Genomic DNA, 24,281 nt, shown 5'->3' with positions numbered 1-24,281 from the left:
CCCCTCTCCATCTCCATTTTTAAAGTCCTCCTTTTCCCAATCAATATTCAGACTTTAACATAAGAGAGCCTGTTAAATTGTGAAGTCAATTTACCTTGGAATCCAGCCACAGGATTAGACGTTGGATTTGTTCTTCAGAAATCTGGGCTCTGTTATTACGCAGTGCAAGTTTCTTTTCGGGCAGATAATAGAAGTGTTCAGAGGCAGACCCTGAGCAGGAATTTAAAGCATTTTCTTTCTGTTAAAGCCTTCAATGCACTTAGAAGTAACCAACCAATAAACTCTTTTCTTCCTGCCCTCCCTCCTCCTATCCCTACCTCCCTTTCTTTCACTCCCTCCCTATTTCTTTCATATACTGGCTAGGACCACCACTAAAATTTTTGATAGGGTTGGGGATACAGGGTATCCTGCTTTTGTTCCCCATCTCAAAGTGAAAGTTCCAAATATTTCACCATTAATGTAGTATTTGCTCCAGGCTTTTTGTAGATCCCCATTTTCAGGGAAAGGAAATTCCCTAATATTCTTCATGGCTAAGAATTTTTTGTCATTAAGTCATGTTGAAGTTTATCAAGCACTATGGCTACATATCCGGAAATAATCATATTGTTTCTCCATTACTCTCTTAATGGAATGAATTGTTTTCATGACCTTTTTTTATGTTATGTTAATCACCATACATACTTCATTAGTTTTTGATATAGTGTTCCATGATTCATTATTTGCATATAACACCAGTGCTCATTTCAATACATGCCCACCTTAATACCCGTCACCAGCCTAACCCATGCCCCTCATGCCCCCCTTCCCTCTGAAACCCTCGGTTTGTTTCCCGGAGTCCATAGTGTCTCATGGTTCATCTGCCCCTCTGATTCTCCTCCCCTTCGGTTTTCCCTTCCTTCTCCTAATGTCCACTATGCTAGTCCTTATGTTCCACAAATAAGTGAAAACATGTAACAATTGTGTTTCTCTGCTGGACTGATTTCACTTAGCATAATCCCCTCCAGCTCCATCCATGTCAATGCAATATTCATCATTTCTGATGGCTGAGTAATAATCCTTTGTGTGTATGAACCACATCTTTATCCACTCATCTGCTGACGGGCATCTCAGCTCCTTCCAGAATTTGACTATTGTGGACATTGCTCCCAGGAACATTGGGGTGCATGTGACCCTTCTTTTCACTACATCTGTATCTTCTGGGTAAATACCCAGTAGTGCAATTTCTGGATCATAGGGTAGCTCTATTTTTAGCTTTTTGAAGAACCTCCATAGTGTTTTCCAAAGTGGCTATGCCAGCTTGCTTTCCCACCAAGAGTGTAACTCAACCATTCTCTTAAACCAAACACAAAGATAAACTCAAAATGGATGAAAGACCTCAATGTGAGACAGGAATCCATCAAAATCCTAGAGGAGAACATAGGCAGTAACCTCTTCGACATCGGGCCACAGCAACTTCTTCCGAAACGCGTCTCCAAAGGCAAGGGGAAAAAAAGCAAAGATGAACTTTTGGGACTTTGTCAAGATAAAAAGCTTCCGCACAGCAAAGGAAATGGTTAACAAAACTAAGAGGCAACCCACGGAATGGGAGAAGATATTTGCAAAGGACATTACAGATAAAGGGCTGATATGCAAGATCTATAAAGAACTTCTCAAACTCAAACCCAAAAAACAAATAACCAAATCAGAAAATGGGCAGAAGACATGAACAGACACTTCTCCAGAGAAGACGTACAAATGGCTAACAGACGCATGACAAAATGTTCAACATCATTAGCCATCAGGACAATTCAAATGAAAAGCACATTGAGATAGATGCCACCTGACACCAGTCAGAATGGTCAAAATTGACAAGGTAAGAAACAACAAATGTTGGAGAGCATGTGGAGAAAGGTGAACCCTCTTACACTGTTGGTGGGAATGTTCTCATTACTTTTTGAAAAGCAAGCTGATTTTGAATTCTAATCGTACCTTCTTGGCATAAAACGACTTGGTCATAAGATTTTATAATTCTTTTATGTTGTTCAATATACGTAATATATTTTAGATGTTTTTCAGATATAATTTATGTATCATAAGACTTACTCTTTTAAAGTATAAATTTAATGATTTTTATTGTATTCATGCAGCTGTGAGACCAGCACCACTAATTCTAGAACACTTTTATCATTCCATTCCTATTGATTTTTAGAGAGATTTGACTGTAGTATTTTTCCCTGGAAAAACCCTTATGAGGGTTTTTTTATCTCTCTTTTAAGATTTTCTTTATCTTTTGACAGAGAGGGAGAGAGCACGAGACCATAGCAGAGGGATCAGGAGAAGGAGAATGTAGACTCCTCACTGAGCAGGCAACCCAACACAGGGCTCAATCCCAGGGTCCTGGGATCATAACCCGAACCAAAGGTGGACGTCCAGCCAATCTTAGGAGCATTTCATATCAAACTTATGATCATCTCATAAAGCCAGCTGATAGTTTTCCATATATTTGTTTCCCTATAAGAGTTTAGGTAATCCTAGCATTATTTCTTCCATAGATATCTGAAAAAAATTCACCAATAAAGCCATATCTCCTGGAGTTTATGCTGTTGGGAAGTCTTTTTTCCAGCACATTTTTCATACACTGTAGACTACATGTGTGTGTGTGTGTGTGTGTGTGTGTGTGTGTGTGTGTGTGTGTGTATATATACACACATATATATATTCATACCTTGTAGACTTTGTATATATATATACATACATAGATATGTACATCTATATGTATATATACACATAATATAGTACACAATATTAATATTGTGTACTCTATTCACTTCAGTGACTCTTTCCTAAGTGAACACCTGCATGTAAACAGCACTCAGAGAAGATTTAGTCCGTTTTACCACCTCAGAAGCCTCCCCTATGCCCTTTCTCATTTATTGACCATTTATTGGGGTTCTATCACCAAAGCTTAGTTTTGGCTCTGCTTGAATTTTACATTAAAGGAATCAAAAAGCATGTACTCTTTTGTGTCCAGCTCCTGTTAAATGATTTGTGTAGGAGATCATTCACGTTGTTGCATGTAAGATTAACTGGATCTTTTTCATTGTATTATATTTCATTGTGTGAACTTAACAATTAATTCATAAATTCAGCTGTTTATATGTCAGTAGCATTTTATGCGTGTGCATAGGCAATAAATGCACACATATACACACATGTAAATATTTAAATGTTTATATATATGCGCAGCTGGATAAAACGTTTACATGTTCTATGTAAACAGTGTTGACATTTCTCTACGTGGAATTGTTGGGTATGAACGTGGTCAGTCTTAATAGATCCTGCCCAAAGATTTTATACAGTGAGTGGACAAATTTACTCTTGCACCAGAGGCATATGAAAAGTCCAGCTGTTCCATATCTCTGCCAACCTGGTATTTATCATGTGTTTAAATTTTAGCTGGGCTGCTGGCTCACTGCTGCTTTCTTTTGCATTTTCCAAAAGACTGAGGATGCTGAGCATCTTTCATATCTTTGTGTAGTGCCTGTTCAAAACTGTCTTCCAATCTTGCTAGTTTGTGCATCTCTTTATTGCTTTGAGGAATTCGTTATCCAATCTCAGATTTTCCAAAAAGCCTAATACACATATTTTCTTCAGGCTAAAATTCATCCTTTGCTTTCTTATGATGTTTCTTGATGATAGATAATGTGCACTTTACTAGTGTCCTTTAATAAGACTTACTATGTCTATCCTTTCTGGCCACTGTTTTCTGTGTTCTCCATAAGAAAACTTTGCCCATCATTTTATCTTTCAAGTTAAGTCTGTGATTCATCTCAAATTAATTTTTTGTATGGTGTAGAGTCTGGTCAAGGAATTTGTTTGCTCATTTTGTTTCTTTGTTTTTCCTAATGGATAGGCAATTCATCTAATACCTTTTTTTTTTAGATTTAAATTCAATTAGCCAACATATAGAACAGCATTAATTTTGGATGTAGAGTTCAATAATTCATCCGTTGCATATAATGCCCAGTATTCATAGCAGTAATATCCACAAGAGCCAAACTGTGGAAGGAGCCAAGTTGTTCTTCAAATGATGAATGGGGTAAAGAGGATGTGGTACATATATACAATGGATATAAAGGATGAATAGCCACCATTGGCATCGTCATGGATGGAACTGGAAGAGATGATGGTAAGTGAAATAAGTCAAACTGAGAAGGACAATTATCATATGATTTCACTCATATGTGGAACATAAGGAATAGCATGGAGGACCATTGGGATGTAGGGAGAAGTGAATGGGAAGAAATCAGTGAGGGAGACAAATCATGAGAGACTCTGGACTCTGCAAAACAAACTGAGGGTTACAGAAGGTAGGTGGGTGGGGTGATGGGGTAACCAGGTGATGTTTATTAAGGAGCACATGTATTGCAATGAACACTAGTTGTTATACACAACTAATGATTCATTGAACACTACATCAAAAGCTAATTATGTTGGCTATTTGAACATTATGAGAAATAAAATGACACCTGCAAAAACAAAAAACAAAAACAAAATAGCAACCTTCGGTTTGTTTCCTAGAGTTGAGACCTCATGGTTTGTCTCCCTCTCTGATTTCTTCCCATTCAGTTTCCCTCCCCTCCTTTATAATCCTCCGTGCTGTTTCTTATATTCCATATATGAGTAAAACCCTATGATAATTGTCTTTCTCTGATTGACTTATTTTCCTCTGCCTAATACCACATCTTTTTTCTCCATTCATCTGTCTATGGACACCTCAGCTCTTTTATTTTTTTTTTTTTACTATTTTAAATTTTATTTTTTATAAACATATATTTTTATCCCCAGGGGTACAGGTCTGCGAATCGCCAGGTTTACACACTTCACAGCACTCACCATAGCACATACCTTCCCCAATATCCATAACCCCACCCCCCCCTCCCAACCCCCCTCCCCCCATCAACCCTCAGTTTGTTTTGTGAGATTAAGAGTCACTTATGGTTTCTCTCCCTCCCAATCCCATCTTGTTTCATTTATTCTTCGCCTACCCCCTCAACCCCCCATGTCGCATCTCCTCTCCCTCATATCAGGGAGATCATATGATAGTTGTATTTCGCTAAGCATGATACCCTCTAGTTCTATCCACGTCGTCGCAAATTGCAAGATTTCATTTCTTTTGATGGCTGCATAGTATTCCATTGTGTATATATACCACATCTTCTTTATCCATTCGTCTGTAGATGGACATCTAGGTTCTTTCCATAGTTTGGCTATTGTAGACATTGCTGCTATAAACATTCGGGTGCACGTGCCCCTTCGGATCACTACGTTAGTATCTTTAGGGTAAATACCCAGCAGTGCAATTGCTGGGTCATAGGGTAGTTCTATTTTCAACATTTTGAGGAACCTCCATGCTGTTTTCCAGAGTGGTTGCACCAGCTTGCATTCCCACCAACAGTGTAGGAGGGTTCCCCTTTCTCCGCATCCTCGCCAGCATCTGTCATTTCCTGACTTGTTCATTTTAGCCATTCTGACTGGTGTGAGGTGATATCTCATGGTGGTTTTGATTTGTATTTCCCTGATGCCGAGTGATATGGAGCACTTTTTCATGTGTCTGTTGGCCATCTGGATGTCTTCTTTGCAGAAATGTCTGTTCATGTCCTCTGCCCATTTCTTGATTGGATTGTTTGATCTTTGGGTGTTGAGTTTGCTAAGTTCTTTATAGATTTTGGACACTAGCCCTTTATCTGATATGTCATTTGCAAATATCTTCTCCCATTCTGTCAGTTGTCTTTTGGTTTTGTTCACTGTTTCCTTTGCTGTGCAAAAGCTTTTGATCTTGATAAAATCCCAATAGTTCATTTTTGCCCTTGCTTCCCTTGCCTTTGGTGATGTTCCTAGGAAGATGTTGCTGCGGCTGAGGTCGAAGAGGTTGCCGCCTGTGTTCTCCTCGAGGATTTTGATGGATTCCTTTCTCACATTGAGATCCTTCATCCATTTTGAGTCTATTTTCGTGTGTGGTGTAAGGAAATGATCCAATTTCATTTTTCTGCATGTGGCTGTCCAATTTTCCCCACACCATTTATTGAAGAGGCTGTCTTTTTTCCATTGGACATTCTTTCCTGCTTTGTCGAAGATGAGTTGACCATAGAGTTGAGGGTCCATTTCTGGGCTCTCTATTCTGTTCCATTGACCTATGTGTCTGTTTTTGTGCCAGTACCATGCTGTCTTGATGATGACAGCTTTGTAATAGAGCTTGAAGTCCGGAATTGTGATGCCACTGACTTTGGTTTTCTTTTTCAATATTGCTTTGGCTATTCGAGGTCTTTTCTGGTTCCATATGAATTTTAGGATTATTTGTTCCATTTCTTTGAAAAAAATGGATGGTACTTTGATAGGAATTGCATTAAATGTGTAGATTGCTTTAGGTAGCATAGACATTTTCACAATATTTATTCTTCCAATCCAGGAGCATGGAACATTTTTCCATTTCTTTGTGTCTTCCTCAATTTCTTTCATGAGTACTTTATAGTTTTCTGAGTATAGATTCTTAGTCTCTTTGGTTAGGTTTATTCCTAGGTATCTTATAGTTTTGGGTGCAATTGTAAATGGGATGGACTCCTTAATTTCTCTTTCTTCTGTCTTGTTGTTGGTGTAGAGAAATGCAACTGATTTCTGTGCATTGATTTTATATCCTGACACTTTACTGAATTCCTGTACAAGTTCTAGCAGTTTTGGAGTGGTGTCATTTGGGTTTTCCACATATAGTATCATATCATCTGTGAAGAGTGATAGTTTGACTTCTTCTTTGCTGATCTGGATGCCTTTAATTTCCTTTTGTTGTCTGATTGCTGAGGCTAGGACTTCTAGTACTATGTTGAATGGCAGTGGTGATAACGGACATCCCTGCCGTGTTCCTGACCTTAGCGGAAAAGCTTTCAGTTTTTCTCCATTGAGAATGATATTTGCGGTGGGTTTTTCATAGATGGCTTTGATAATATTGAGGTATGTGCCGTCTATCCCTACACTCTGAAGAGTTTTGATCAGGAAGGGATGCTGTACTTTGTCAAATGCTTTTTCAGCATCTATGGAGAGGATCATATGGTTCTTGTTCTTTCTTTTATTAATGTGTTGTATCACATTGATTGATTTGTGGATGTTGAACCAACCTTGCAGCCCTGGAATAAATCCCACTTGGTCATGGTGAATAATCCTTTTAATGTACTGTTGAATCCTATTGGCTAGTATTTTGGCGAGAATTTTTGCATCTGTGTTCATCAAGGATATTGGTCTGTAGTTCTCTTTTTTGATGGGATCCTTGTCTGGTTTTGGGATCAAGGTGATGCTGGCCTCATAGAATGAGTTTGGAAGTTTTCCTTCTATTTCTATTTTTTGGAACAGTTTCAGGAGAATAGGAATGAGTTCTTCTTTAAATGTTTGGTAGAATTCCCCCGGGAAGCCATCTGGCCCTGGGCTTTTGTTTGTTTGGAGATTTTTGATGACTGTTTCAATCTCCTTACTGGTTATGGGTCTGTTGAGGCTTTCTATTTCTTCCTGGTTCAGTTGTGGTAGTTTATATGTCTCTAGAAATGCATCCATTTCTTCCAGATTGTCAAATTTGTTGGCGTAGAGTTGCTCATAGTATGTTCTTATAATTGTCTGTATTTCTTTGGTGTTCGTTGTGATCTCTCCTCTTTCATTCATGATTTTATTTATTTGGGTCCTTTCTCTTTTCTTTTTGATAAGTCTGGCCAGGGGTTTATCAATCTTATTAATTCTTTCAAAGAACCAGCTCCTAGTTTCGTTGATTTATTCTATTGTTTTTTTGGTTTCTAATTCATTGATTTCTGCTCTGATCTTTATGATTTCTCTTCGCCTGCTGGGTTTAGGTTTTCTTTCTTGTTCTTTCTCCAGCTCCTTTAGGTGTAGGGTTAGGTTGTGTACCTGAGACCTTTCTTGTTTCTTGAGAAAGGCTTGTACTGCTATATATTTTCCTCTCAGGACTGCCTTTGTTGTGTCCCACAGATTCTGAACGGTTGTGTTTTCATTATCATTTGTTTCCATAAATTTTTTCAATTCTTCTTTAATATCCTGGTTGACCCATTCATTCTTTAGAAGGATGCTGTTTAGTCTCCATGTATTTGGGTTCTTTCCAAATTTCCTCTTGTTATTGAGTTCTAGCTTCAGAGCATTGTGGTCTGAAAATATGCAGGGAGTGATCCCAATCTTTTGATACCGGTTGAGACTTGATTTAGGACCAAGAATGTGATCTATTCTGGAGAATGTTCCATGTGCACTAGAGAAGAATGTATATTCTGTTGCTTTGGGATGAAATGTTCTGAATAGATCTGTGATGTCCATCTGGTCCAGTGTGTCATTTAAGGCCTTGATTTCCTTGTTGATCTTTTGCTTGGATGATCTGTCCATTTCAGTGAGGGGAGTGTTAAAATCCCCTACTATTATTGTATTATTGCCGATGTGTTTCTTTGATTTTGTTATTAATTGGTTTATATAGTTGGCTGCTCCCACGTTAGGGGCATAGATATTTAAAATTGTTAGATCTTCTTGTTGGATAGTTCCTTTGAGTATGATATAGTGTCCTTCCTCATCTCTTAATATAATCTTTGGCTTAAAATCTAATTGATCTGATATAAGGATTGCCACTCCTGCTTTCTTCTGATGTCCATTAGCATGGTAAATTCTTTTCCACCCCCTCACTTTAAACCTGGAGGTGTCTTCGGGTTTAAGATGAGTTTCTTGTAGGCAACATATAGATGGGTTTTGTTTTTTGATCCATTCTGATACCCTGTGTCTTTTGATTGGGGCATTTAGCCCATTAACATTCAGGGTAAGTATTGAGAGATATGAATTTAGTGCCATTGTATTGCCTGTAAGGTGACTGTTATTGTATATTGTCTCTGTTTCTTTCTGATCTACTACTTTTAGGGTCTCTCTTTGCTTAGAGGACCCCTTTCAGTATTTCCTGTAGAGCTGGTTTGGTATTTGCAAATTCTTTCAGTTTTTGTTTGTCCTGGAAGCTTTTAATCTCTCCTTCTATTTTCAATGATAGCCTAGCTGGATATAGTATTCTTGGCTGCATGTTTTTCTCATTTAGTACTCTGAATATATCATGCCAGCTCTTTCTGGCCTGCCAGGTCTCTGTGGATAAGTCTGCTGCCAATCTAATATTTTTACCATTGTATGTTACAGACTTCTTTTCCCGGGCTGCTTTCAGGATCTTTTCTTTGTCACTAAGACTTGTAAATTTTACTATTAGGTGACGCGGTGTGGTCCTATTCTTATTGATTTTGAGGGGGGTTCTCTGAACCTCCTGGATTTTGATGCTTGTTCCCTTTGCCATATTGGGGAAATTCTCTCCAATAATTCTCTCCAACATACCTTCTGCTCCCCTCTCTGTTTCCTCTTCTTCTGGAATCCCAATTATTCTAATGTTGTTTCGTCTTATGGTGTCACTTATCTCTCGAATTCTCCCCTTGTGGTCCAGTAGCTGTTTGTCCCTCTTTTGCTCAGCTTCTTTATTCTCTGTCATTTGGTCTTCTATATCGCTAATTCTTTCTTCTGCCTCATTTATCCTAGCAGTGAGAGCCTCCATTTTTGATTGCACCTCATTAATAGCTTTTTTGATTTCAACTTGGTTTGATTTTAGTTCTTTTATTTCTCCAGAAAGGGCTTTTATATCTCCCGAGAGGGTTGCTTTAATATCTTCCATGCCTTTTTCAAGCCCGGCTAGAACCTTGAGAATCGTCATTCTGAACTCTATATCTGACATATTACCAATGTCTGTATTGATTAGGTCCCTAGCCTTTGGTACTGCTTCTTGTTCTTTTTTTTGTTGTGAATTTTTCCGCCTTGTCATTTTGTCCAGATAAGAGTTTATGAAGGAGCAAGTAAAATACTAAAAGGGTGGCAACAACCCCAGGAAAATATGCTTTAGCCAAATCAGAAGAGATCCCAAATCGTGAGGGGGGAGAAAGGGGATAAAGAGGGGTTCAGAAAGAAAAAAAAAAGAAAGAAACTATTTTAAAAAAAAAGCCAGTAAAGAAAAAATTTAAAAAGGAAAAAAAATATATATATATATTAGATAAACTATTTAAAAAACGTTAAAAAAGAAAACGGTAAAAGTTAAAAAAATTTAGCAGAAGAAGAGAAAAAGAAAAAAAATTGAAAAAGAAAGAAAAATTAAATTAACTGCAAGGCTAAAGAATCATGGGGAGAAAGCCATGAGTTCCATGCTTTGCTTTCTTCTCCTCTGGAATTCCGCCGCTCTCCTTGGTATTGAAACTGCACTCCTTGGTAGGTGAACTTGGTCCTGGCTGGGTTTCTCGTTGATCTTCTGGGGGAGGGGCCTGTTGTAGTGATTCTCAAGCGTCTTTGCCCCAGGCGGAGTTGCACCGCCCTTACCCGGGGCCGGGCTGAGTAATCCGCTCGGGTTTGCTGGGTTTGCTTTTGGGAGCTTTTGTTCCCTGAGCGCTTTCCGTAGAGTACTGGAAGTCGGGAATGAAGATGGCGGCCTCCCGGTCTCCGGCCCGGAGGAGCCGAGAGCCCGGGGCCCCACTCCTCAGTGCGCCCTCTGAGAATAGCGCCCAATTACTCCCGTCACCCTGGCCTCCGGCCGTGCTCCGAGCTGACCAAGCCTGCGACCGGTTCAAGGTAACCCCGAGTTTAGAGCTCACTCCTCGGCTCTGTCTCTGTAGCCGGCTTCCCTGTTCTAATACCGGTAAGCTCTGCGAAACTCAGACACCGCCGATCCTTCTGTGACACTGTGGGACCTGAGGCCGCGCTGACCCTGCCTGGGCTTCACCCCAGTTAAGCCTCTGGAGCGATGTCCCTCAGCGGAACAGACTTTTAAAAGTCCCGATTTTGTGCTCCGTTGCTCCGCCGCTCACCGGGAGCCGGCCCCTCCCCCCGCAGTCTATCTTCCCGTCGCTTTGGATTCACTTCTCCGCCAGTCCTACCTTTCAGATAGTGGTTGATTTTCTGTTTCTAGAATTGCTGTTCTTCTTCTCTTCAATCTCCCGTTGGATTTGTAGGTGTTTGCAATCTTCAGATAAGCTATCTAGCTGATCTCCTGCTACCTGAAGTAGTCTCAGCCTGCTACTTCTCCGCCATCTTGACTCCTCCCCCACCTCAGCTCTTTCTATAGTTTGGCCATTGTGGACATTATTGCTGTAATAGCATTTATCTAAAAAACCATTTAGGAAGGACTCGTTCTAGGGCCGCCTGGGTGACTCAGTGGTTTAAAGCCTCTGCCTTCGGCTCAGGTCATGATCCTGGGTTCCTGGGATTGAGCCTTGCATCGGGCTCTCTGCTCCATGGGGAGCCTGCTTCCTCCTGTCTTTCTCTGCCTGCCTCTCTGCCTACTTGTGATCTCTGTCTGTCAAATAAATAAATAAAATCTTAAAAAAAAAAAAAAGAAAGAAAAAGGAAAGACCAGTTCCCATAGATCACAGGGCAATAGTATAATACCCTAAATCAGGTGACATTATAAGTGGGTCTCATTTCAGAGAGGTTCTGTTCCACTGGTTGATTTATCACACTGTTTTCATGACTATAGCATATATTTAGAATTGATACCTGCTGGTGTATCATCTAACCATGTACTTCTTCCAAGATTCATTTGGTAATTCTTGCCCCTTTGCATTTCCTGACAAAATTTAGAATCAGCTTGTCAGTTTCCACAAAAAAGAAACCTACTCAAATTTCTATTGGCTTTCTAGGGATTCCATAGTTCAATCTGTGGACCACTAACATATTTACATTTTTGAGTTGTAAATTCATGAGCATATTTTGCCATTTCTGAAATTTCTTTAATTTCTCTCCATAATATTTGCCAATTTACATTTTAGAAAATGATGTAAACATAGAAATGTAACATTGGGAAATGTAACATTTCTTAATTGTTTCTTAAATATGCAACCATTTGACCTTGGATCCAACAATCTTGCTAAATTTACTTATAAATGCAATAGTTTATCTGTATATTCTTTTGGATATGCTGCATAAATAACCGTGTTGCTGATAAATAATTATCCTATGTTTAATCCCTTTCTTTCTTGTATCTTTTATTTATTTCTCTTGCTTGACTGTGTTGGCTAGAACTCCAGTACAATGCTGAATGGAAGAGATGATACTGAGTTTTGAATAGTCACCATAAAGCCTGGTGTTTACTGAAGATTTGGGGGAGACATTCTTTATCTGATTAAGGAAATTCCCTTTATACCTAAAGATTTCTCATGAATGTGGATTCTAATTTATCACTGTGGCTCTATTGAGATGATCATATCCTGATTCTCCTACACTGTGTTAATTTTTGTACTGTTACAGGTATCTCAAAAGACACTATTGTTGTCTTTATGAAAACAGTATTTATGCATATTTATCCACATATTAACTATTTCCGTTATCCGTCCTCCATAGGACAGTTCTGTCAGTTCCTTATAACACTGTTTTCCTTTGATCAAAAAAAATGATCTTTTAGCATTTTTATATTGTAGGTCTCCTGGTGATAGATTCTTTAAACATTTTTCTAAGTATGGGTTTTTAAAAGTTGTCATCTCTGTTTTCTGGCTGTTTTTAAAATTCATTGCTCGTGATTTTTTACAATATTGCTATGATGTTTCTAAGTAAAGATTTTTTTTTTTGTACTTCTTTTCTTCAGTTTGTACGGTTTCTTGTATCTGTGGTTCAGTGATGTCTTTCATCGGTTTTGGAAAATTCTGTCATTACTTCCAATGTCCGTGATCTGATATCTCCTCTCATTGTGGGATTCACTTACACATGTGGTAGGCCTTATCCCTTTTATCCTGTAAGTCCGTTACTCTTTCTGCTATATTTCTGATTCTCTTGTCTCTCTGTGTTATTCTGGAGACTTCCTTCTGTCCTAGATTCCAATTCATTGATTTTTGTTAAACTGTGTCTGACCTGCTTTTAATTCTATCAGCTTCTTAATTTCAGCTACTGTATTTTATAATGATAAAAACGTGTATTGGGTTCCTTTCAAAATTTGCCCCGTTGTTTTTAATGGTTTCTAGTCCTTACCAAAAGTTAGGTTTCATACACATTGTCCTCAAAGAGACAAACATAACTATTTCCAATGTGTGAGTAAGAACTCCAGTATCTGGGGTCCTAACGGTTCCATTTCTATTGTCAGTGAGTCTGCTGCCTCTTCTTCATGGGATTTTCTCTCTTTCAGTACCTGGTGATCCTTGATTGTATGTCAGGAATTACATTTGAAAACCTTTCTGTAGAAATGAATTCAAGGTCTTAGATGATGAACCTTCTTCTGAAAGGATCCTTGCTGTTATTTCTTCAGATACTTTCTTATACATATGCAAATATCTTGATTTCAACTTCCTGCACTGGTGTATCTGTGTTGTTTCTCTCCCCTTCCATTTTTCTTTCAGCAAGGGTCTTTTTATTGTTTTCTTTTAATTATTTTTTTATTAAGATTGCATTTATTTATTTGACAGAGAGGGATGACAAGTAGACAGAGAGGCAGGCAGAGAGAGAGAGGGAGAAACAGGCTCCCTGCTGAGCAGAGAGCCCAATGCAGGGCTGGATCCCAGGACCCTGGGATCATGATCTGAGACGAAGGCAGATGCTTTAACCCACTGAGCCACCCAGGCGCCTAGGGTCTTTTTATGTTTTTTGAACACTCTCCTGAGCTAATAACAAAATGGAAATGAAGAAGGCAAACGGAAAAGAGTACAGGAAACCTGTGTACACTATGGTGTGATAATATATCAAAGAGCTATCTAAAATGAAAGGAACGTGGATTGTTTTAAAAACTATATGCTCATAGGAAATAGTATAAGCAGGAAAGGCAGAAGGCATGCTATTATGCCCACCAAAATCACAATCTTGTAGACATGTATCTCCATGTTAACAAGGATTAAAAACCAATAACAAATGCAAAACTAGTTCTACTCATTGCATTTCTGACGAGCTATTTGATCCACTATTGTTTAAGTTGCCATCTCTTTTCCCAGCGATTCCTTGTGGGCCACCCCCAGCCATTGCCAACGGAAATGTCATTAACCCCTACAAAGAAGATTTTCCCTATGGAACCGTGGTGACCTATCGCTGCCATCCCGGACAGAGAGGGAAAAAGCAGTTTGAGCTTGTGGGCAACCCATCGATATACTGCACCAGCAAAGACAATCGCGTTGGCATATGGAGCGGCCCTCCGCCTCAGTGCATCATACCTAATAAGTGCACACCTCCAGACATTGACAATGCAGTGAGGGTGTCTGAGAACAAGACCTTATTTTCCTTACATGAAACCGTGAGGTTTATCTGCGAGCCCGGCTTTGTCATGAAAGGACCCTCCAGCGTGCAGTGCCAAGCCCAAAACACGTGGGGCCAGAGTTGCCGCGCTGCTCCCGAGGTGAGTCTGACTGAGCTTTGAAGGGACCGACAAAGGGCATGGGTTGCAGGGAGATCAGGAGGTCAGTGCTCGTTCTGGGAGAAGGGTGCATGTTGGGAACAATGTGCGGAAATGAAGCATGAAATTATGAGTGTGTGTGTGTGTGTGCGCGCACTTATGTATATGTGCCTTCGCTTTGAAAGCAGGAGCTTCATCAACCAAGGAAGGAGACTTTGGGACTCTCATATTGAGCATCCTCAGAGCAAAATACAAGCTCCAATATCTCCCCGATATCCTGAAGGCTGAGGTGCACTTTCTACTCAGCTGTGCAATAAGCACTTTAAATGCCTGATCTCATCTACCCTTCCCAGCTCTCCTTTATGACAGGGCTAGTAATGCCATGTAGACTGGCCAGCACTGGAGAAAGCACCCTCAGGGTCCTGGTCATGCATTTGACCTTGTGCCAGGAAGAACTCAGCTCCAGTGATTGGCCTCTTACTAGGCGTGAGGGCTTTGGGCACATCCCTTCATTGTCTGATTTTACATAACGGTAAAAGGAGGGGGCAGGAGCATCACTTGATTTCCTCTGTTACATCTGAGCTCCCCTTTAATGATAAGCCTGGGACTCCTCGGAAGGTTTAGAATATAGTAAAAGATGTTTCTCCATCACTGACTGGTCCTTCACACCTGTTCTTTCCACAGTATGTCAGCTGCCTCCAGAAATTCTGCACGGAAAGCACAGTGCAGAAAACCAGGCCAATTTCTCCCCGGGGCAGGAAGTGTCCTACAGCTGCGAGCCCGGCTATGATCTCCGAGGGACAGCGTCTCTGCGCTGTACGCCCCAGGGAGACTGGAGCCCAGCGGCCCCAAGATGTACAGGTGCCTACACTGTCATCTCCTTGCAGATCAGTCTTTCCGTCCCCTCACATGACCATCTTACTTCTGTTTTTTCTTGTTCTTGTTCTTGCTGTTGTTATCCTAGTGAAATCATGTGCAGACTTCCGGGGACAACTCCCTAATGGCCGTGTGCTCTTACCACTGAATTTCCAGCTTGGGGCGAAAGTGTCCTTCGTTTGTGATGAGGGGTGAGTATGACCTGACAGAGAGACGGGGGACACAGGACTCGATGCTGCTATGCTGACACCAGCACCAATGGGGCTCTACCCAAAGAGCAAGCTGCCTAATGGCAAAGAAGTACCAGGAAGGACTGATACCTGAAACAGTGATTGGGAAGTATGGTGGGAACCAGATGGAACCAAGCACCACATGTGCTTGAAAAGGAAAAACAGCAAATACACCGAACAGCAGAAGTGTAACAAGAAATCTTGGATATTCAGGTGAAACATTACATGTATGAATGAAAAGTAACTTGTAGGTATGAAAGGAAAAATATTGATGTCAAAGAAAGTTTATTACAAGTAATATGCAGAGATTGTTCCAAGAAAAATTTAAACCAGTCAATAGTGGAATTTGGAATAGGAACAAAGCATCAAGAGGAATAGTTTCCCATCTAGTTTTATCTCAGCTAATTAGTGTTAGTCTGTATCGCAGGAGTATGAAGACCTACGCTCATGTTTGCAGTAATGTCGTGAACTCTCTACAGGAATCTTAATGACTTTGGTGTTATGTTCCAACAGCACTGATGGGTAAAAAGCATGGATGACAGAGCAGCTGTCCTCCATATATTCCGAGGATCCCTTGGCAGGCAGCAAATATCTGTTCCAACAAAGCCCTGGAGGCAATCCAGGAAGCCACTGCTCTGCAAAGAATCCTCTCTTCTCACCTTTGCCTTCCTTTCCCAGATAATTTGCATTAACTCATCAATAATGGGGATATGCCAAAGGTGGTGTTCTGGAACATTCCGAAAGTGTTGGCCCAAAACAGCAGCCTCTGCTGTCTTTCCTCACCTTCTCTGATTTACCAACTTGAATCGGGAGTTGTCTTCCTCCTGAGCCACCAGAGAGGAGAGTGCTATGTTGTGCCCTAGAGAACAGAGTTGCTGACAGAGACAGACAGGGAGCTGTCAGAGGGCAGGATGACCCCCTGACGGTCAACAACCGCTGTCACTGCTCCATCCTCCCTGGAAACCACAATCTTGCAAATGTTTTGATTTCAGAGCCTCTGGCAACTAAGAAAGCCAATGAGCTGGGCTTTTTCTCCTGGCATTCATCTTAGGCACTAAACTGCATTTCAGCGGAAGGGGAGAGAGAAACGGTGCCCATGCTCACCCCGCCACTGGTGCTTTTGTTCCTCAGGTTCCACCTAAAGGGCAGTTCTGCTAGTTACTGCATCTTGGTTGAAATGGAAACCCTTTGGAATGACAGTGCTCCTGTGTGTGAACGTGAGTACAAGGAATGCCTGTTCAGGTCGGCACCTCCCTCCTGGTTTTCTTTGCTGGTTTGTGCCTTTAGTGTGTCTTGCCTATAAAATTACCTAATATTTGCCCCTTTGTTGATCTTCACTTTGGATCAACATTTTCTTTGCTGCAAGGGCTCTTTCTGGGGGAAATATATCTAAGCATCACATGTTTGGGGGATCATACTGTAAGTGTGTATAAGCATAATGTGTGCTACAGATGGAGAGAAATCTTCACAGAAGGAGGGAGATTTAGAGCCTGAAGCATGTTTCCTGTCAAAACGATAGTTTTTATATTTTGCCACGATCATCATTCATGCCTAGCCTTATTCTTTTGACAAACTTTTTTGAGCCTCTGGTAGGTGCCACCCAGCCTTCTGGACACTGGGAATACACCTATAAACAAAACAGACTAGCACCCTGCTTTCATGTTGTTTATATTCTTGTGTACAGGGAAAGACCAAAAAGTAAAAAACAGGGGTGCCTGGGTAGCAAGGTCAGTTGAGAGTCAGAGTCTTGGTTTTGGTTCTGGTCTTATTGGTTGGGATTAAGCCCCATATCGGGCTGACAGCTGAGATCAGTTTGCTTCAGTCACTTTCCTTCTTCCTCTGCCTTTCCTGTTATTGCCTTTTCTCTCCCCTCCTCCACCTTGAAATAACTAAATCTTTAAAAATAATGAAAGCAAACACATAGACTACTTCAAGTAATACCAAGTGTTATTATGAAAAAAATAGGGTAATGCAATAAATTAGACATTGGGAATATACCTGTAAACAAGACAGACTTGGGCCTTGCTTTCCTGTTGTTTATCCTTGTTTTAAGGGGACAGAAATATAATGTGTTAAATACAGAAACACTACTAATATATTCAGTCTGCCCATGTATTTCTTCATGAAATCAAACAGGATATTGCTTCATCTTCTGATCATAGCTGTTGAAAAATACCTGTTTATAATAGAGGGTTTTCAAAGGAATATTTTGCTCTAAAATGTTTGGAAATTTGTATTGATTTATGTAACGAAACTCGATAATTACATCCTTCGTATCTGGAAGTCAACTGTTTGAAAATCTCAACTTTCCCGGAATGTGGTTAAGAAGCATGAGGGAAAGAAAGGAAAAATACTTTCACGAACCCAGATACACTTACTAGAGTGTAAACATTCCACCTTTTGATTATTCATAATTCTTTAAAGCTGCGGTATCCTCTTCCCAAATACAGATCAAATCAGAAAGGGGAAAGAGTATCTCCAGACAGTTACATTCAAAAGAAGAAATGTGCATTTCTTCAATGAGAAAATTAAAACCTGTAAAAACCAATAAATATCTCAAAAGCCATTACATTGCTGCATATTCTGGATCCGTCCATAGGAACACTGAGATGTTCACTCATTGTGATGGCATTATTATATCCATCTGTTTTGGTTTTGAGTATATCAGGAAGAGATTAGATAGTTATAGACAGTGATAGACAAATAGTAAATGTATAATATATTTTGAAAGATTTCTCTGGTGTGCAGATCCTTCACATCAAAAAAGATTTTTCTCTACTTTGAACTTGAAATAGTATTTTATACAGAGTAGGTCCTCAAAAAGTCCAGTTGAATTAATAGATAATTTCTTATTAAATGGATGATTTTCTTCTCAATGGGGTTAAGAAGATTTTTGTCTATTTTAAAAGAAAGGGCTCTCAGTCATTCAGAAGTCTTCACTCTACCAGGAGTTCAGGATGACTAAGGCCCTTCTGGGCTTTGATTTCAGTGTCATTTCATTTAGAAGCATCTCAACAGAGACCTTATATACTTACTTTATGGTTCATACTCCCCTTGAAAGTTAATTATTTAATGGGCAACACAGTCACAGCATCCCGTAATTGAGGAATCAACTCAGCTTAAAATATCAACATTTTCGTGTAACTTATAGCACTTGGGTTTTTTCCAGGTATCTTTTGTCCAAATCCTCCTTCTATCCTTAATGGGCAGCACACCGGACCTTCTCAGGGAGACTTTCCTTATGGGAAGGAAATAAATTACACGTGTGACAACAACCCAGCAAGAGGGATGACCTTCAGCCTCATCGGGGAGAGCACCCTCCGCTGCACAAGTGACGATGAAGGGAACGGGATTTGGAGCGGCCCTGCCCCTCGCTGCGAACTTGCTGGTCCTGCCGGTCAGTGCATATTTCCCTATGTCCCATCTAGATCAGAATATCTGGGTGAACCTCCCTATTTCTATGGGGACAGTCATTTTGGCTTGGGAACGTGACTTTCTTATAAAAGTAAGGCACACAGAATTACCTACTGGGAGAATGGAAGCTGGGTTCTAGATGTGCCTTGCTGTGTCCCAACTGGTGGTACTCTGATGGCCCTCCCCGCTGGGTTAAGGAGTGTGGGACAGTGACAAGAGAAGGAGGGAGACAGTGGGAAGAATCAGTGAGGCCCAGACTTTACAGAGACTATTTTCAAGCACTAAAAACAAATGCCAAAGAAAACACTCTGTTGTACCATCTCTATTACAAGTTGTATTTTGGGGCACCTGCGTGGCTTAGTGGTTGAGTGGCCGATTCATGATCTGAGCTCAGGTCTTGATCTCAGGGTTGTGATTTCAGCCCCACATCAAGCTCCCTAATGGACATGGAGCTCATGTTGTATTTCTATTGAATAGACGGGTGTGCTGAGCAAAAAGCACATGTTGATGGCTGTATTTTACTTTAGAGTTGATGGGATGGAAATGACTAAAGAAATTCCAAGGCAGGCATTTGTATTGCTTTTGTTCCTTCTAAGGAATGTTTTGTTGACCCTTCATCTCACTTTAGCAACAGGCACCCAAGACGCCCTAGAGAAGTGAAATTCAAGGTTGCAGTCTTGGCAACTCCTTCTTTTTGCATATTTTTACATATTATCTGGCCTTAAATGACAATACCTGACAATCCGGGGCTCATTCATGGTTGTGCTTATCCACACCAGCTCTGTGTGCCAATAAGGACAGACAGCACCAAAGTGGTCCTTTGTAGAAGCTGGTGGTACTCCCATCTGACGCAGTTTGCTGGTAGAGAATACAGATGATCCTGTTTAAAGGCTGAAGGTCTTCATTTAAAGAATCACTTTCCCACTGATCGGTATATAAGGAGTGCCTTGGGACCTGCCAGCTTTGGGTCTTCCTGATTAGCAAAGCATTTATAATGTTTATTTTCCATTCATCTGTTGATGGACATCTAGGCTCTTTCCATAGTTTGGCTAATGTGGACATTGCTGCTATAAACATTCAAATGAACGTGCCCCTTCGGATCACTGCATTTGTATCTCTAAGGTAAATACCCACTATTGCAATTGCTGAGTCATAGGGTAGCTCTATTTTCAACTTTTTCAGGAACCTCCATACCATTTTCCAGAGTGGTTACCCAGCTCGCATTCCCACCAACAATGCAGGAGGGTTCCCCTTTCTCCACATCCTCACCAACACCTGTCATTTCCAGACAGGTTAATTTTAGCCATTCTGACTGGTGTGAGGTGGTATGTCAATGTGGTTCTGATTTGTATTTCCCTGATGCCGAGTGATGTTGAGCACTTTGTCTTGTGTCTGTTGGCCATCTGGATGTCTTCTTTGCACAAATGTCAGTTCCTGTCTTCTGCCCATTTCTTGATTGGAGTATTTGTTCTTTGGGTGTTGACTTTGATAAGTTCTTACAGATTTTGGATACTAGCCCTTTGTCTGATATGTCCTTTGCAAATATCTTCTCCCATTCTGTCAGTTGTCTTTTGGTTTTGTTGCCTGTTTCCTTTGCTGTGCAAAAGTTTTTGATCTTGATGACGTCCCAATAGTTCATGTTTGCCCTTGCTTCCCTTGCCTTTGGTGATGTCTCTAGGAAGAAGCTGCCATGGCTGACGTCAAAGAGGTTGCTGCCTGTGTTATCCTCAAGGATTTTGATGGATTCCTCTCTCACATTGAGGTCTTTCATCCATTTTGAGTCTATTTTTGTGTGTGGTGTAAAGAAACGGTCCAGTTTCATTGTTCTGCATGTGGCGGTCCAATTTTCCCAACACCATTTGTTGAAGAGATTGTCTTTTTGCCATTGGACAGTCTTTTCTGCTTTGTCAAAGATTAGTTGACCATAGAGTTGAGGGTCCATTTCTGGGCTCTCTATTCTGTTCCATTGACCTATGTGTCACCATCAGATACCATACTATCTTGATGATGACAGCTTTGTAAAAGAGCTTGAAGTCTGGAATTGCGATGCCACCAACTTTGGTTTCCTTTACAACTGTCCTCTGGCTATTCAGAGTCTCTCTGGCTCCATATAAATTTTAGGATTATTTGTTCCATTTCTTTGAGAAAAGTTGATGGTATCTTGATAGGGATTGCATTAAGTGTAGACTGCTCTAGGTAGTATAGACATTTCACAATATTTGTTCTTCCAATCCATGAGCATGGAATGTTTTCCCATTCTCTTTGGGTCTTCATCAATTTCTTTCATGAGTACTTTATAGTTTCCTGAGTACAGATTCTTCACCTCTCTGGTTAGCTTTATTCCTAGGTATCTGATGGTTTGGGTGTGCAATGGTAAATGGGATTGACTCCTTAATTTCTCTTTCTTCTGTCTTGTTGTTGGTGTATAGAAATGCAATGGATTTCTGTACACCGATTTTATATTCTGACTCTTCACTGAATTTCTATATGAGTTGTGACAGTTTTGGACTGGAGTCTTTGGGTTTCCCACGTAAATATCATATCATCTGCAAAGAGTGAGAGTTTGACTTCTTTGCTGATTCAGATGACTTTTATTTCTCTTTGTTGCCTGATTGCTGAGGCTAGGACTTCTAGTACTATACTGAATAGCAGTGGTGAGAGTGGACAGCCCTGCTGTGTTGCTGACCTTAGTGGAAAAGCTCTCAGTTTTTCCCTATTGAGAATGATATTCACTGTGAGTTTTTCATAGATGGCTTTTATGATATTGAAGTTTGTACCCTCTATCCCTACACTGTGAAGAGTTTTCATCAAGGACGTATGCTGTACTTTGTCAAATGCTTTTCAGCATCTATTGAGTGTATCTTATGGTTCTTGTTCTTTCTTATATTAATGTATTGTATCACATTGACTCATTTGCAGATGTGGAACCAAACTTGCATCCCAGGGATCAATCCCATCTGGTCATGGTGAATAATCTTTTAATGTACTCTTGGATCCTATTAGTTAGGATCTTGTTGAGAATCTTAGCATCCATATTCATCAGGGATATTGGTCTGAAATTCTCCTTTTTGATGAGGTCTTCACCTGGTTTGGGGACCAAGGTAATGCTGGCTTCATAGAGTCTGGAAGTTTTCCTTCTGTTTCTGTTTTTTGAAACAGCTTCAAGAAAATAGGTACTCTTTCTTCTTTGAATGTTTGCTGTAAAATTCCCCCATGAATCCATCAGGTCCTGGACTCTTATTTTTTGGGAGGTTTTGATCACTGCTTCAATCTCATTGCTAGTTAGTGGTCTATTCAGGTTGTCAGTTTCTTCCTGTTTCAGTCTTGGAAGTTTATAGGCTTCCGAAATGCACCCGTTTCTTCTAGGTTACTTAACTTATTGGCCATACCTGTTGATAATGATTTCTGATGATTGTTTCTACTTCCTTATTATTAGTTGTGATCTCTCCCCTTTCGTTCATAATTTTATTAATTTGGGTCCTTTCTCTTTTCTTTTGGATTTGTCTGGCTAGTGGTTTATCTATCTTATTAATTCTTTCCAAGAATCAGCTTCTAGTTTTGTTGATGTGTTCTACTACATGTCTGATATCTAATTCATTGATCTCTGCTCTAATCTTAATTATTTCCCTTCTAACTGCATGGGCTAGACTTAATTTTTGTTGATTCTCCAGTTCTTTAAGGCTCTCCAATGAAGACATGCAAATGGCTAACAGACACATGAAAAAATGTTCATCATCATTAGCCATCAGGGAAATTCAAATCAAAACTACCTTGAGATACTACCTTACACCAGTTAGAATGGCAAAAAATAACAAGGCAAGAAACAACAAATGTTGGAGAGGATATAGAGAAAGGGGAACCTTCTAACACTCTTGGTAGGAGTGCAAGTTGGAGCAGCCCCTTTGGAAAACAGTTGGGAGGGTCCTCAAAAAATTAAAAATAGACCTACCCTATGACCCAGCAATTGCATTACTGGGTTTTTTACCCCAAAGATACAGGTGTAGTGAAAAAGAAGGGCCTTAGGTACTGTAATGTTCATAGCAGCAACATCCACAACAGCCAAACTGTGGAAAAGCGCCAAGGTGTCCTTCAACAGATGAATGGATAAAGAAGATATGGTCCATATGGAGGGGGAGTGAACCATGAGAGACTGTGGACTCCGAGAAACAAACTGAGGGTTTTAGAGGTGATGGGGTGAGGGATGGGTTGGCCTGGTGATGGGTATTAAGGAGGGCCCAAATTGCATGGAGCACTGGGTGTTATATGCAAACCGTGAATCTTGGAACACTACATCAAAACTAATAAAGTGCTATACGGTGACTAAATAATATAATAAAAAGATTTTTTAAAGCTAAATGCAAATGGGGTGCCTGGGTGGCTCAGTGGGTTGAGCCGCTGCCTTCGGCTCAGGTCATGATCCAGGGTCCTGGGATCGAGTCCCGCATCGGGCTCTCTGCTCAGCAGGGAGCCTGCTTCCCTTCCTCTCTCTCTGCCTGCCTCTCTGCCTACTTGTGATCTCTGTCTGTCAAATAAATAAATGAAATCTTTAAAAAAAAAAAAAAAAGCTAAATGCAAATGTATGCTGTGACTGAGCATTTTACTCCTGGTACTGACTCAAAAGAAATTAAAGCATCTGACCACACAGACACTTCGGCATGGATTTTTATTTCTACTAGCTTTATTTCTACTAGCCAACAACTAGAAATAATCTAAGTGGCATTCAACAGCCAATTAGGCAAATCAAATTTAAGTATATCTGTACAACCGATTATCACCCAGCAAAAAAAGAAATACTTTTATATATGATATATGCAACAAACTTAGTGAATCTCAAAAATAATCATTCTGTATAAAAGCTAGACCAACGAAACGGGGGGAAAGTACGAACCAATTGAGTTGGTTTATATGAAATTACAAAAAGATCAAATCAATCTGAAGTAAGAAGAAGCAGGCAAGAGATGGCCTAGAGAAGGATGTAGAGAGACAGATGGATTATAAAGTAAAATGAGAAAACTGTTGGAGTGACGGAAATGTTTGTTATCTTGATTGTGGTAATGGTTTCATGGTGCACACAAGTGTCAATTTCATCACGTTATCTACTTTAAATATTATTCAACTATTGTATTTAATGTATCCTAAAGCTATGAAGAGTTTTTTTTAAATGAACTATGGTAGGTGTTGAGTTTATGGAGTTCATATTAATATACTTCTTAGAATGTGAGGGATTGGGAATGAAGGAGGAAAAGGAAACCAGATCAATCTTTCTCTAGTGAAGGCTCATATGTTTCTTTCTATTTCAGCTATTATGCCTATTTACATTTTTTACTTCTACCTCACAGTAAGAAGAAGACACTAGGTTCAAATTCTGTTCTCTAGGA

The 24,281-nt window shown here is 40.1% G+C and overlaps 1 protein-coding gene across 1 annotated transcript in view; it reads left to right on the top strand.

Moving 5' to 3' along the window:
• CR1 (complement C3b/C4b receptor 1 (Knops blood group)) overlaps positions 1 to 24,281 on the top strand; it is a 193,589-nt gene that overhangs the window by 69,523 nt on the left and 99,785 nt on the right. The window contains 6 exon segments of the mRNA XM_047705076.1: positions 13,989 to 14,357; positions 14,360 to 14,386; positions 15,068 to 15,244; positions 15,348 to 15,450; positions 16,621 to 16,706; positions 18,659 to 18,886. Of these exon segments, the coding sequence (XP_047561032.1) occupies positions 13,989 to 14,357; positions 14,360 to 14,386; positions 15,068 to 15,244; positions 15,348 to 15,450; positions 16,621 to 16,706; positions 18,659 to 18,886 (990 nt within the window).

Source organism: Lutra lutra, chromosome 15, assembly GCF_902655055.1.
Source record: "Lutra lutra chromosome 15, mLutLut1.2, whole genome shotgun sequence".
NCBI lineage: Eukaryota > Metazoa > Chordata > Mammalia > Carnivora > Mustelidae > Lutra > Lutra lutra.
Note: the sequence above shows the minus strand (reverse complement) of the source record. Positions and strands in the feature narration are given on the sequence as shown.